The sequence below is a fragment of the Triturus cristatus genome, chromosome 12, assembly GCF_964204655.1.
Source record: "Triturus cristatus chromosome 12, aTriCri1.1, whole genome shotgun sequence".
In the NCBI taxonomy this organism is placed as follows: domain Eukaryota; kingdom Metazoa; phylum Chordata; class Amphibia; order Caudata; family Salamandridae; genus Triturus; species Triturus cristatus.
The window spans coordinates 238,794,981-238,810,141 of NC_140595.1; the positions used below are offsets into that span (position 1 = coordinate 238,794,981).

At 44.4% G+C, this 15,161-nt stretch overlaps 1 protein-coding gene across 8 annotated transcripts in view; it reads right to left on the reverse strand.

Annotated features, from left to right (window-relative positions):
- The window catches only part of CADM3 (cell adhesion molecule 3), a 674,344-nt gene that overhangs the window by 235,148 nt on the left and 424,035 nt on the right, over nt 1-15,161 (reverse strand). For all 8 annotated transcript variants that reach the window (XM_085639680.1, XM_085639676.1, XM_085639679.1 and 5 more), the window contains one exon: nt 4,998-5,170. In XM_085639680.1, the coding sequence (XP_085495806.1) occupies nt 4,998-5,170 (173 nt within the window). The remainder of the gene's footprint in view (nt 1-4,997; nt 5,171-15,161) is intronic.

Consider the following 15,161-nt stretch of genomic DNA (forward strand, 5'->3'; position numbering starts at 1 on the left):
ACCACCACACTACGTTCTTCTCCCGGGGTGTCAGCGGGCCGCCACCTTGACCTCCGCCGCACACCCACTGAATTCTCAGCACATAATGGATGGCACACCTCTGGGCTTGGGGGGATGGCGGCTCAGGGTCAGTGTGTCACTCGCCCACAAACTTTGGGACTCGATGCCTGCCCGATGTGCTGGATTAGTACTGGATGATCTGTACAGCCCGCAGAGCATTACATGGTGATGGGCTTCTTGCAGCCTGGCTCACTAGCCCCCCTCCCACCCAAGCTGGGGATTGCTGACAACCATGTCTGTGATCACATTTAAATAAACTAAAGAAAAGAAAAACGCAGCTGCTTTCTTCAAATTAAATTGTGCTGCCTTTTAAAAGAAAAGTTTTTTTTTTAAAGTTTAATTGAGAGTTGGTAGTGGTCCCTTGGACCGCTGCCATCTGACCAACAAACTTTTTTTTGTTTGTTACATTCACAATGGAGCAGGGGTCCCAAAGGGGCCTCCTTCCCTATTGAACTTCCTCTGTTTTTCGATCCCTCCCTTGTCGCCAGTGAAAGATCCCCAATAAATAGGACACATGAGTAGAGGATTAACGTGGATGTTTATTCATAACACCTCATCCATCAGCCACCAGGGAGCAACTGACAGATGAGACATGAGATGCATTCCAAGTTCTATGTTCTATAGAACTTGCATCACAAGACAGTGGTGAAAGAACACCACACATCTTCCTTCCAATAATGAAATTAAAATGAAACGTAAAATGAGATACAGTGAAATTTTAACAAAGAGAATCATAAACCATCACAAGCTCTAATTAATATAGTCTTTCATATAATATGGTACTGATGTCTTCCTACCACTACGTCTCAGACATAACTTAGATGACTCATCCGAGCCATCAGGCAAATCAATACCAGACTTATTCATTTCAAGTTTAGATTTGAGAATTACAACTCGACTCAAATTCCAAATCTTTCCATTTTCTAATTTGACAACATTTTTTAAACATTTCGTAACTCGCATAGGAGCAGTAAACTTTGACCAAGACAATGCTCCTACAGGAGCCTTCACATGTACTAAATCACACCCTTTTATAAGAACTTGCTTTACTTTCTACCTTTCATCAAAATATAATTTGTTTTCGTGCTGTCTGCTTTCTTCTCTTTTCCTCCAAATACCAATGTTATTGTCTTTCACACCCTTACCCCAAGTCATCCAACTTGGACACACCCTCGTATTAGGACCTCTACCTTTAAACAACTCAAAAGGCGACTTCCGAGTAGAAGTGTGAGGAGTGAAACAATGAAACAGAATACATTTTTGCAACTCATCCTTCCAATTCAAAGAATTTACTCTGGACAGTTGAATATTCTCTTTTATAACCCTATTAAATCTTTCCACAGCTCCATTGGTATCTGGATGATATATAGAATTTTTTTAATGTATGATACCACATGATACTAGAAAATCATTAATTTGTCCAGAGCAGAACTGGGGACCATTGTCGGATAAGAGTTTTTGGAAATCCGTCTCTCTTAAAGACCTCTTGTAAAAAAGAAATAACACAACTAGAGGTCACATCTGATACACAAGAAATCTCCACCCATCTGGAATAGAGACCAATCAAAACAATTAAATAAGGTATACGATGTTCACCGTTGAGAGGACCGACAATATCAATAGTAATATCTTCCCAAGGACTATTTGGAAGTCTACAAAAAACCATAGGCACAGTATGAGTGGCAAGGACTTTATCACTGATCTTACATTGCATGCACTCTCTAACTTCTCGCTCAATTTCCAAATCCATACCGGGCCACCAGAAACATGCTCTCAATCTTTCTTTTGTTTTCAAAATCCCTAAGTGACCCTGATGTGCCTCCTCCATTAACTTTTTCCTAAGGGAGGAAGGATGGAACTAACTTAGTGCCTCTTAGCAAAATTTCTTTATCAACAGATAACTCATCTACAATTAATCGCCAAATTTTGGGCAAAGAATCATCAAACAAAACTTTCAAACTTTCGACTGAATCATGCTCATACCTTTCAACAACTCACTATCTTTTTGAACTTCCTCTTTCCACTCATCCTCCTTTATAACACCTGAGGTTATTTCGCAAACACTGACTTCTTCCAGGAAATCATCCAACAACTGTTCTTCTCCTACATCACAAACCAAACGGGACAGACAATCAGCCGAAACATTATCAACACCAGGGAGATGTTCTACGCTAAAATTAAAATCTTGAAGACCAACGACCCAACGTCTTTTGTTGAAGGGCGATACACGCGGCGTGCTCGCGCCGCCCTGCTAAACCGCCGATCTTGTCCAAAATTGTCACTCAAAGCATTAAAATAAAGACAAACTCCTGGGTACGATCCACCCGCACTCCTCAGGTCACAAGCACAAAACTTTAGTATGCTTCTGAGGGCAGACTTCTTCCTAAGTCACAATGCAACAGTAACTTAAACACTCAATTAGAAACAGCTTGATGTTGAGGTGTTGTCTCCGTTCTTTTCCTCTGTTTTTCGATCCCTCGCTTGTCGCCAGTGAAAGATCCCCAATAAATAGGACACATGAGTAGAGGATTAACGTAGAGGTTTATTCATAACACCTCATCCATCAGCCACCAGGGAGCAACTGACAGATGAGACATGACATGCATTCCAAGTTCTATAGAACTTGCATCACAAGACAGTGGTGAAAGAGAACACCACACAATGTGTTACTAACCCAACTCGGGAGTCAGGTAACTTTTCAATGTTTTTCAACCGGATTTTGGTCGCTAAACATTGATTCAAAACTCAGCAGACTGCTAGTAGGAATGGACGCCCTGAACATGCACCTTTCAAACAGTGATATATAATTCATTTCTAAACCCATTTTGTAATTCGGTAACCTGTTACTGAATCTAAAAATGGGTTTAGTACATTGAAAAAAGCCATTAAGCGGTTGCAAGCCCTGTGATTTAGTGAATAGCAGGTTGTGCAACCACTGAAAGGCTTAGTACATGTGGCACTACACAAAACAACAACTGGACTACATACTAAAAACCACATATCTGATAGAAAAGGTTTGGAACATTACCATGAACAAAATACTATTACCTTACCATGCCACTGCCACCATTAATCTCTAAATCCAGGCTCCATTCACTACCCACGTTATGCACTGAATGATGAATAAGACCTTCTTAAACAGTGTTCTCTGATGAGCCAGTGTTAAATATCTCACTCACAATTTTGCCAACAATCTAACATCTCCATCCTCATGGAAATCCATATGGGAGACTGTGATTACGGAAGAGCTCATCCTCTAAATCTCTCGAAAAGGTATGGCTCAGACAAAGAAGTTACATCTCAAACGCCTGTATATCAAACTTGAAGTAACGTATCAATGCACAGGTTCATCGATCTATACAGATAGCTCTCTACTGGTCAATATGGCAATTACATACAGCTTTTGGTGGGGACAAAAACTGATCTATAAAAGGGGGATATGTTTGGTAAAATAATAGTGGGGCAACATTGAGCCATTGACTGATCTATTACATTTAATGTACATTGTAGATCCAAGGCAAAACCAAAGGGGATGATGGACGGAGTGTTTAACATCGCAAGCACTCACCCCCAGTCAACTGATCTGGGTTTAATCCATCATCATTCTTTAGCTCACTCTGCCACCCCAGTTCAGACATGGCCATATGCAAATCAGTATGACCCTGTGCCTCATGGGAACAGTCCAGCCCGAACTGCCAAGCCATATCTTCCTTGGACTGGAAACAAGCATCCTGGGACCGGTTTCGGGTTCATAATCCTCATCAGCCAGGCTATCTTGAATCCAGTGGCATTTGCATTGTATATCCAATCCACATCCAAGACAGGGCAAGAATGAGAAAAAAAATGTACAATTCTGGTAATATAAAAACTGGTTGCAAATAAAGAAGCTATCTAAAATTAAAAACAACTATACAAAACTTTCCTTAACAGTGGACACAAGCTAGTCTCCAGATACCCCTGCAGTCAGTGCTTCATGTGAGCCAGTGGTTGAATGCTTGGGGCCACCAGCATCCATTTTTGGGATGATGGCTCTTACTGTTGCTCATCAGATTTTGACCCAGAGAAAGAGAAAAAAACAGAAAAGGGGAAAGAAGGAGGAAGATTAAAATGGTAAAATTGGGACAAAAGGAGAAAGCAGGCGCCTTCCAGTTGTGAGAAAATATGGCCGGAGGTTTCTGGTGATGGATTAAAAAGACATGAGGGGGAATCAAGAACATGCAGCCTTTGTATTCAACACATTCAGTAGCTACAGCTGAGGTGCTCTGAGCAATCCTTTGGGCCCTGGTACTAATTGTTTCACAAGTTAAGCAACTGGTGTACTCCAGAAACACAATAGCAAAGGCAGGTAGACTCTATTAGAAAGCATGGCCCCAATAGAGAGAATTCCGTCTTCGATCTGAAGGTCAGTTGTCTATATCTTTTTCTGTCTCTTTTTCTTACAAAACAAACACACACAATAAACCCCCCAAACACTCGCCACCACCCCATCCAGGTTTCCTTAGCAGTAACATGTTGAGTAAAATGAAGGCTATCTTTATATACATGTCCATATGAGCTAGCCTTTATAACTCCATCATTAGACTTTTGCATACTGTCGTCCATGCAACCTCCAGAGAAGAATGGTTTCATTATAATGGAAGGAACTTCGGAGCTACTTGCAAACAGCACCTGTCTATTGGCTTAGATGAGTGAACAATGCACTTGTCGCAACACCGTTGCTCGCAAACATTGGCCACTTCCCACATCAAGAAATAACTATTCAGAGATTTTTATATGACCAGAATGGATGTAGAAACAACTTAGACACTTTCAATGACTGAAATGAACTAGAGCGGATAGCACGAGTGACAAGCATGCAATTTATATGTCCTGTGAAAGTGAAAATGCAGATCAATATAAACCAGTGACCTGTAAATTCTAAGAGAAAATGTGCTTACCATTGACATCCAAGTTGTGTTCGGCGACATAATTGCCCATCAGACTGCTGACCTTGCACAAGTACACCCCGCTGTCACTCTTGTTGAGGAATAAGAAGACAAGGGTGTTCTCCTGCTGCCTGGATTGTGGTGGAAGCTCGCCTCCTTTCTTCTCCCAGACGTAGGTTCTGGGACTTAAATTAGAAAAAGCAATAAGTATATCAGAAAAAAGGAACAAGAGCAACGACTATCGATTAAGATACCTCATATTTACTTTATCGTGAACTTCTGAGATTAACTGCAAACATTTATTAACAGTTACAGCTGGAGAACTTTCTCGTTAGTAAGTGAACCTAATGATCCCTAATACAGAATGGCTTTCTATTCAAATATCCTGTAAAGCAATTATGGCCTCCCCGGGCACATCTAGAAGGGTTCCTGAACCAGATGCATGGAACTTTGAATTTCTTTCCAATTTTACATCTCATACAATGACCTCAGGTCTACTAAGTTAAGTGTGATAATCAATTCTAAACAGGTCCGTCAATTGTTTTGAACATGACTAACAAAACAAAGACTCAAAAAGAGTAATTTTTCTTTTTTTTTAAACCTTGCTGTCCAATTATCAGTCACCAATCTTTATTCGGTTTCTTTCACAAAAAACATAAAAGAGCACACATGAGATACAGATAAAAAGCATCATCGGATAAAACATGTACCAATTGAGATAGTGTCCAAAACTGTGTATAAAGGACAAAATACAGAAAGCACAAGTCTCACACCAGCAAAACCAGATAACTAAAATGACTAGGTTAAAAACAACTTATCACATCAGATCTACACAGATGGTGGACAAATGCCAAACGTAGTTTACACAAGATACACCATTATCAACTACAAAATAATAAAGGACCTTCTTTATTATTAGTAGAGTGTGCATAACATGATAAAGTACGTAGTGACCTCCACTGACTGGTTATTGCAACTACGTTGGCAATAGATAAAACCAAGAAACTAGCATAAAAGATTGCCAAAAGATTATATGTTAAAACACGCTAGTTAATCGCAACCAGATCCAAGCCTAACTGCAGATTTAAAAAAACTAAATACATAAAAAACTGTGCTACCCTCAAGCATTAATTAAACAAAATGTAAGTGTGATGCACGTGCCTAAAATTAGCTTTTTTCAAAATCAGAATGATAATGGATGTCCTAGGTAGGTCATAAAAACTACAAAACATCAAGAAGCGAAAGATGTCCTGTGGAGATTTACCGTTGCAGCCACAGGGCAACAAAATATGGCCCTTACTCTGCCCCCTAGGGTGGGGAAGAAGGAGATGAAAAAGGTCAATCTGAAGCCTAGTCAGTATGGTCAAGGGCCATACAATCGTTTAAGATCAGTTTGTTTAATGAGGTCCCCTTGCTAAGCCAAATGTTTAGCCATAAAAAAAGGGGGCAAAGAGCCCAAAAATCAGTAAGATAGGCCATAGCTGGTTCCTCATGGACAATAAAGGTTAGGGTACCCTGAGGAACAGCTAGGAGATGTCTCAAAAAGGTGTTTTCGGAGATTTGAAGATCACCAAGTGCAATATGGCCCCAGACTTCAATACCATACAACACTTTAGCAATACGCTTAGCCCTATAGATCTGCAATATTGCCCAACCGGTCTTTTACCTAATCTAAATGTAAAATAAAAATAGCAGCATTTGCCTGACTAAAGCATTTTTCTTATGATTTTTAAAGGCCCCCCCAATTCATCTTGCCGTCCAACAAAACCCCCATATAGGAAAAGACACAGGTCTTAGGAACCGGGGTAGACCCGATCTTAAAAGTGTAGGGCTTACTCGAGCGAGATCCCACTTGCATCACATAGGATTTACAATTATTGGACATCAAGTCCTGCTCTTCCATAAATTGGACAAAGGAGTTTAGCAAAGCTTGCAGCCAGCTCTCAGTTCTAGCCATCAACACAGCATCATTTGCATACAAAAGGACAGGAAGGCAGCGCTGTCCCACCTGAGGATAATCCACCTTAGACTCCAGTAATACCTGCTCTAAGTTGTTTATACATAGGTTAAACAAAAAAAAGGGCCAGGATGCATCCCTGACAGACCCCTCTGTATAGAGAAATTTCGGGTTACCTTAAAGTCATTGGTGTAACTGACCTCCGCCTTAGTGTCTCGATGGAGATCCTGTAAAAAAATAACAATATCCCTATCCACACCGATAGATGACAGAGTCTGCCACAGCTTAATTCTATTAACGGGATCGAACGCGGAGGAAAGGTCCATGAACGGCAAGTAAATAGTACCAGGGTGGGCAACTGTATACTTATTAAGCATCATGAATAGGTTCCGACATTGGTCCATGGTCGATCGACCAGGACGAAAACCATACTGAACTTCTGACAAGATGTTATTGTCGTCCCAGCTAGATAATCTGTCCAGTAAAATAGGCCCGCCCACTTTGACCACTGAATCCAACAGGGAGATTGGCTCATAACAGTGTGTACTGCTTCTATTCCCTTGTTTAAAAAGGGGAAAGATGGTGGAGGTGGCCCAGGAATCTCAGGGGCCAACTCGAACAGTCACATTGATGATTGAAGTGAGGGCAGGGGCCCACAGCTCCAGACAGGTCAGGGGGAATCCCATCTGGTCCTGGGGCCTTGTTACGGGACAAACCTACTATGCCCTTACTAACTTCCCCCTCTGAAACAGACAGGGCTGATTTCCCTATTCCCTCTCCACTAGAGACACTCTGAGCAGGTGGACACCAGAACGTGTCCTCAAAATGGCTAACCCATTCATCCTCAGTGATATGGGCATCAAGGGCATTTACTGTGTCGGATGCCAAGAAGGGGCTGTTAACAATGCCCCAAAACGTGGAACTACTCTAAAGTGCTCGCTCACTCCAGGCATCCTCCTTCAACGCCGCCTTACACTTAGCCAATGCTCCTTTATACTGCTTTCTATAGGTTCTTACTAAGCAACTGTCTCTTGGGGTGGTACGTAGAGCTTCCTTGAGGTTCCTATACACGCACAAGCAGGCAGATCCAAACCATCTTGGGACCCAGTTTAGGTAACTTTTAGAGGGCGGAGCCTCCAATAAGTCGGCAATAAATAACTGCAAAAGCAAAACCATTAATGAGAACTTCTGGCTTGGGCTGCGGAGCCAGGCAAGTCTGTAGCTCCTTCTAACTTTGACTAATAAGGACTCATGGAAAGAGTCAGGAATGAATTGGCCCCATTTAAGCCTTCTACCACCATATGTGGCTTTCAATAGTCCCCCCCCTTCCTCCCCCCTTGTTTTGGGTTAGTGGGCACCAGCTGGCTTTAAGGCACAGGGGGTTATGGTCACTGAAGATACTCACTTCAATAGAGAAATCAAATAGAAGGTAAACAAGCGGAGTAGAAACAAAAACAAAATCTATACATGAATCACTACCTTTTCCTTAAAATGAGGGTACAAGTTCCCTCCGACCTGGGTCCAGTTTGCCCATTGCTGATAAACGGTCAAACTCGTTCACTAGGGCATTAAGGTTATCTCCCTGACAGGTATGTTCTACATGCAGCCCTGTCAAACGAGGACAAACAAACTCCAGCGTCTAACTCTCTCGCATCCCCACACGGATGGATATTAAAATCTCAGACCAGCATAAGATACCTCTTAGAGAATGGAGGCATTTGGATTGCACATAAATGCACCCAGCCTAGAGATGTTACAAACCTCTGGAAGAGACGATGTGGCATTATAAAAGTTTAAGAGCAGCACTTTCTGCCTTTGTCAGGAACTGTGTGCCATGCACACTGGGCAACAGAGCCTCTGCCCTCAGACGCTTTGCCTTGCTCCCAGCCAGGGAGCACTTTCTTTTGGCTCCAGACCCGGGACCCACATTGGTATCCCCTGTCATGCTGGAAGCCACTGGTTTGTTAATGCTCTTGCTGCAACCAGGCATAGATGCGGAGGCTGGGTTTGCCCTGCTAGCCTCATTCGTAATATCAAGTGCCACCAGCACCCCACCTACATTCTGAGCAGTAGGTGAATAGAACCCTCATTCGGGCTCAGCTAAGTAAGCTGGGGAGCAGACAGGTAGCTGGGGAGGGGGGAGAGCCGCTGTGCCACAAGCTCAATTTCCTTATCTAGAACCCCCACTGCACGCTGTAAAAAGGAGACAATTATAGTTATCGCAGGGGCAGTGGAGGCTGCAGGAACCGTCTTGCGTTTCCCCATGATGACCCGTCCTTGATGTTAAAAGCAGGGATATATCAAACAAGGCAACAGGATAAAATCTTTTAGCTGAAGTTGCCAAGATTTTGGCCAGATGAAACCGGAAAGTAAAAAAAAAAAAAGCCTGTCAGCCGGCAAATAGCAAGAAGACCAATAGGTGCAAAAAAAGTTGGCAAGAAAACACCCTGTTATGCCCACCTTGTGTTAACGTTCTTAGACCCCCAGGATTCTCAACAGCTGCGTATCCGGCGGGAGCAATAGGTGCAATAAGCGCCTCCAGCCAAAGGGCCATAGTCAGAAGACCAAGAAGGGGGGTCCAGCCGCCTCTGGTCTCTGATGAATGCCGCAGGGAGGTAAGCAACGCTTTTACAGCGTGCGTGGCACGGGGAAACCAACAGGACTCCTCCTCCCTGCTCTGCAGTCTGGGACACCGAGACCTCCACTGAGCATCCCCGGTTGGTATACGCTCAGGAAAAACGCCCCGCTCACTCAATCACAAAAGTCACAAACTTGTGGGGACCTGCTCGCAACCAGCCAACTAAGCAGTCAAGAAAAGGCCCCCTTAATGCAACAATTCTTCTGCCCGAGATGATAATAATAAATGTATAACAGTATAAGTTCTTCTTTTCCTCAATAGTTAGATGGTTGGGTGATTGCCAAGGCCGCAAAGAAAAAACTGATAACAAGGACCTAGGGACACAGCAGCAGCAGGCCATTACCTCACCATTTTTAAATGGCGTTATTATTCCTTTTCTCTCCTCTCCCCCCACTATACTCCTCTCGGGCAGGGAGGGGGGGGGGGGGGTGAGGGCTGTAGCTGAGGGCGGCAAGGCAGCAGCCGGGTTAGAAAACTGAGGAATTGTACCTCCCCAGGGATCGAAGAGTCTAGGGCTGGGTCCTCGCTCGCTTGCTTGCACCACGCCCAGGCCCACCGTTAACCAAGACCAGGTGGGTCACCGCTGCAACCACAACACAGCACTGCACTCGCTGAGATCCTCGGGCGTCCTCAGGTGCCCCCAGGCTCCAAGTGCGGTCGCAAGCACCACCGCCGCGGCTCGCACCCTGCTGTCCTCGGCTTGGGCACAGGCTCCTCCCGCGTAGCGTGTCTCCCGTAGCGTGGCTAACTTCATACAAGTCCTGCTCTCCAATCGGGCGGTGGTGCATGCACTATTTCATCATCAATATTTAGAAAATCCTTTATATATTGTAACCAACATTCATAGTGACCTAAAGTTGACAGAGTGATCCTGTTCACAAAGCAACATTTCATATTAAGATTCAAGTAGCTACTCTAGCACTTAAGTAAACCAAACACCGGTATATTCTAGACCGATACGAGAAACATGTTCTGACCTCAAATAGCACCACAAGAACTTAGCACCATATATTCGCTGTTAAAAAAGGTAAAACAACCAGCCAAAAATGACTCCAGATCTTGACGTCTGAGGAATGTCTGAGTGTGGTATGTGTCGGCATTCTTACACATTGGGCAAAGGTGAGTAATTTGAGGAAAGAACTTTTCACATGTGCAGTACAGATGAGGAAGAGTCGTCAAACTGATGACTATAATTTACAGCATCTGGACACCACATAATATTGAATTATTTTTTATACAAGCTTAAAAATCAAAACAAATCATTTGATACTTGCATTGCAAGTTTCCTTTTTAGGTGCAGCTTACCAGACAGTGCAGCTGTCTGGTTTGCTAAAGAGATCTTGGGGAATTTCAGAAAGTTGACCTAGGAAGCATTACACTTGTTAATAACTTTTAGCTTTGTGGTTTGTAACTAACACTTTCTGACTTTCTATTTCAAGGCTTCATTTGCTCTAGGCTCTCTAGGTTCAGTTGGTCCCTCCGATTGACTAAAGAATGTTTATATTCTTCCCTGAACTCTGTTTCTAAAAACAGGCCTTTAAATCCTGTTCATGTCATTTCACACTTGCTCTGCATTCAAAGACAGTGGTCCAATGTCAGACTCTGTTCCAGGGAGCTTGGTAATTATTTTTCTTTATCTGATTACAAAATGACTTCAACATGAGAGAATTTATATGACAATCCTGCTGAGTACTCATGTAAGAGTGAGGTGTAGTAAGCTTTTTTCTAGCACACAACAAAAAATGAATTGTACCGATGTTTCAGGGGTCTCCAACCTCCAATCTGTAGTGAGAGATACATCTGATCAGGGAAAATCACTGTGAGCTGCTGAAGGCGGAGCAACTCGCACATTGTTACCAGGCACCCTCACACCCAGATACATTGACTTTAAGCCTAATGTCCAAAGAAGCAGATACCATGGTTTCAACAAAATATTTTTACTAGAGGCACTATGACAGGACTGCCATGTGTGTCAGTAAGAGTGGGGATTTTGGGGATGTATGAACATGTGTGCGTATGAATGGGATAAATGTGTATGGGTGACTAAAGCCTATGCTGTATGTACTTGTTGCACTGGAATACCTTTTGTCATATGTGGCACCGTTACATGCATAATACTAACATAGACCCATTTTTTTAAATAGGAAAAGTCTAGAAAATGTTCAGCAAAAATAATCATGATATGGAACATTTTTCTGCACTTTAAAGTTCTCCCACTTAATGTAATGGCTGTATTTTTCAGTTATAAATATCCAACTGTGTCTACCAGTCACTGAGAGCAAGATACCTACTGTGTGTAAAGGTGACACTTTGAAATGAAATAAAATGAAACTGTAGAGTTAACTTTGTTTAGGATTCCATAAAACTCATTATTTAAATTTAATCCCATTTCCAAGTGTCACATTTAACCCCTTCTGTGCCCATGACGAGATAGTCCCGTCATGGAGCGCGGTTGCGCTGTGCCCATGACGAGACTATCTCGTCATGGACCCCGCCCGCTAATGAAAGGGCCGGCACAGGAGGGGGAATGGGCGGGGCACTCAAGGGGTTAATAAAACACCAGGCATCTTGCTCCCAGTGCACTGTAGACAAGGTGCCATATTTATACCATATATATTTGTTTAAACGGAAAAAATGTAAAGTGAAAAAACATGAAGATGTAAATGGCTTAAATGAAAGTGAAGAAAAACATTAACCCCTACGATGCTCATGACGAGCTGGACTCGTCATGGCACACAGTGTTCGTGACTCATGACGAGTCCAGCTCGTCATGCAACATCGCGTGGGAAATCCCTTTCAGGGAAATTCCGGGGAGGGGGGAAGCCCATTAGTCGGGGAATTATTTTTAGGCAAATTTGTATTAGGGTGGGGGCTGCCCAAAACAGGCATGCCCATGCCCCACCCCCTCAAAAACTGACAGCCTTCCTGCCCAGAAGGGGGCATTAGCCCCCAATATGCCCCTCTGGGGGGCAAAAAGCCCAGTAGACGCCAGGGATTGTTTTCTGCAAATTTTAATTAGGGTGGGGGCATTGGCATGCCCATTTTGGGCAGCCCCCACCCCAATTAGCCCCCAATCTCTCCCGCCAGGGGGGGGGGGGGGGGGGGGACGGACAAAATGCCCTCTAGATGCCTGTTTTTTTTGGGGGGGGGGGGCAAATTTGGTGGGGTAGCCCCCACCCCTCAAAAATTACAGACTTCCTTCCCCCCGGGGGGCAGAAGCCCCCAATCTGCCCCCCTGGGGAGGCAAAAATCCCGCTAGACGGCAGGGATTATTTTGGGCACATTTTTATTAGGGTGGGGACATTGGCATGCCCATTTTTGGCAACCCCCACCCTAAGTAAAATTTGCTCAAAAAAATCCCTGGTGTCTAGTAGGCTTTCTGCCACCCCCCCCCCCCCCCTGGGGTGCAGATGGGGGCATTTGCCCCAATCTGCACCCCCAGGGGGTGCAAAAAGCCCACTAGTCGCCAGGGATTTTTTGGGGGCAAATTTGAATTAGGGTGGGGGCTGCCCAAAACAGGCATGTCCATGCCCCCACCCCCTCCCCCGCAATAATTGCAACCTTCCTGCCCCCCGGGGAGCAGATGGGGCAGTAGCCACCAATCTGCCCCCTCGGGGCTCAAAAATCCCACTAGACGCCAGGGATTTATTGGGGAAAGTTTTTATTAGTGAGGGGGCATTGGCATGCCCTTTTTATGCAACCCCCACCCTAATTAAAATTTGCTCTAAAAAAACCCTGGTGTAGTAGGATTTTTGCCCCCCTGGGGGGCAGATGGGGGCATTAGCAAAAAGCCCACTAGACGCCAGGGTTTTTTTGGGGGCAAATTTAAATTAGAGTGGGGCTGCCCAAAACGTGCATGCCCATGCCCGCACCCCCTAAACAAATAGCCACAGTGTTTCTGCCCCCCTTGGGGGCATATCAGGGCAACCCCACCCCCGATATCCCCCCCCCAGGGCAGCAGAAAGCAGACTAGGCAGGGATTTGTTTTTAGCAATAGGCTTACCTGTCGATTTTGGGCCCTAGCGCAGCCGGCACATAGGGAAACCTAGCAAACTTGTACATTTTTAAAAACTAGACACCCATGGGAATCCAAGGTTGGGGTGACTTGACTGGCTCTCACCAGGTTCTGTTACCCAGAATCCCTTGCAAACCTAAATATCTGTCCCAAAAAACACATTTTCCTCACATTTCTGTCGTGGAAAGTCTGGAATCTGCGTGGATCCACAAAATTCCACCCACCCCACGTTCCCCAAAGCCTTCTGATAAAAACGGTGCCTCACTCATGTGGGAGGCCCAAGTACCCGCGACAGGCAGGGGCCCAAAACGTATTGAGGCGACATCAAAATTGCCAATCACCAAACAACATGGTTATGCAAGGGGGGTCACCTGGGTTTTTGGCCCCGTGCTCGGCGGCCATCTAGGGAAACCTACCAAACCCACGTGGGATCTTGGGCCTCCCACACAAGTGAGGCACCATTTTTATCGGGAGACCTGGGGGAACGCTGGGTGGTGGGAAATTGGTGTGAGCCACAACTTTCCCACACAATGTGTGAAAAACGTGATTTTTTCAGCTAAAATTGAGGTTTGCAGGGGATTCTGGGTAAGGAAAAGTTGGGGCATCCATGCAAGCCATACCTCCCTGGAAGCCCCCGGGTGTCTAGTTTTCAGAAATGTGTGGGTTTGGTAGGTTTCTCTAGGTGCTGGCAGAGCTAGGGTTCACAAACTACAGCTAGGCACTTTGCCAAAAAAAGGTCATTTTTCACTGCGAAATTGAGGTGTGACCACGGTGCGTTTTGCGCAGTTTCCTGTAACGGGCACTAGGCCAACCCACATAAGTGAGGTACCATTTTTCTCGTAAGACTTTGGGGAACGCGGGGTGGGTAGAAATTTGTGGATCCACGCAGATTCCAGAACTTTCCACAACAGAAATGTGGGGAAAATGTGTTTTTTTGGATAATGTTTTAGGTTTACAAGGGATTCTGAGTAACAGAACCTGGTGGGAGGTAGCCAAGTCACCACATCCTGGATTCCCCTGGGTGTCTACTTTTCAAAAATGTATAGGTTTGGTAGGTTTCCCTAGGTGCCGGCAGGCTAGGGTGAAAAAACTACAGCTAAGCACTTTGCCAAAAAAGGGTAATTTTTCACGAAATTGAGGTGTGTTCACGTTGCGTTTTGCGCCGTTTCCTGTCGCGGGCACTAGGCCGACCCACACAAGTGAGGTACCATTTTTCTCGGAAGACTTTGGGGAACGCGGGGTGGGTGGAAAATTGTGGATCCACGTAGATTCCAAAATTTTCCACCACAGAAATGTGGGAAAAATTTGGTATTTTTGAAAAATATTTAAGTTTGCAAGGGATTCTGGAAGGGATTCTGGGTAACAGAACCTGGTGGGAGGCAGTCAAGTCACCCCATCCTGGATTCCCCTGGGTGTCTAGTTTTCAAAAACGTATAGGTTCGCTAGTTTTCCCTAGGTGCCGGCAGAGCTAGTGTTCAAAAGCTACAGCTAGACACTTCGCAAAAAAAGGGTAAATTTACATTGTGAAAATGTGGTGTGTTCACGTTGGGTTTAGAGCCATTTCCT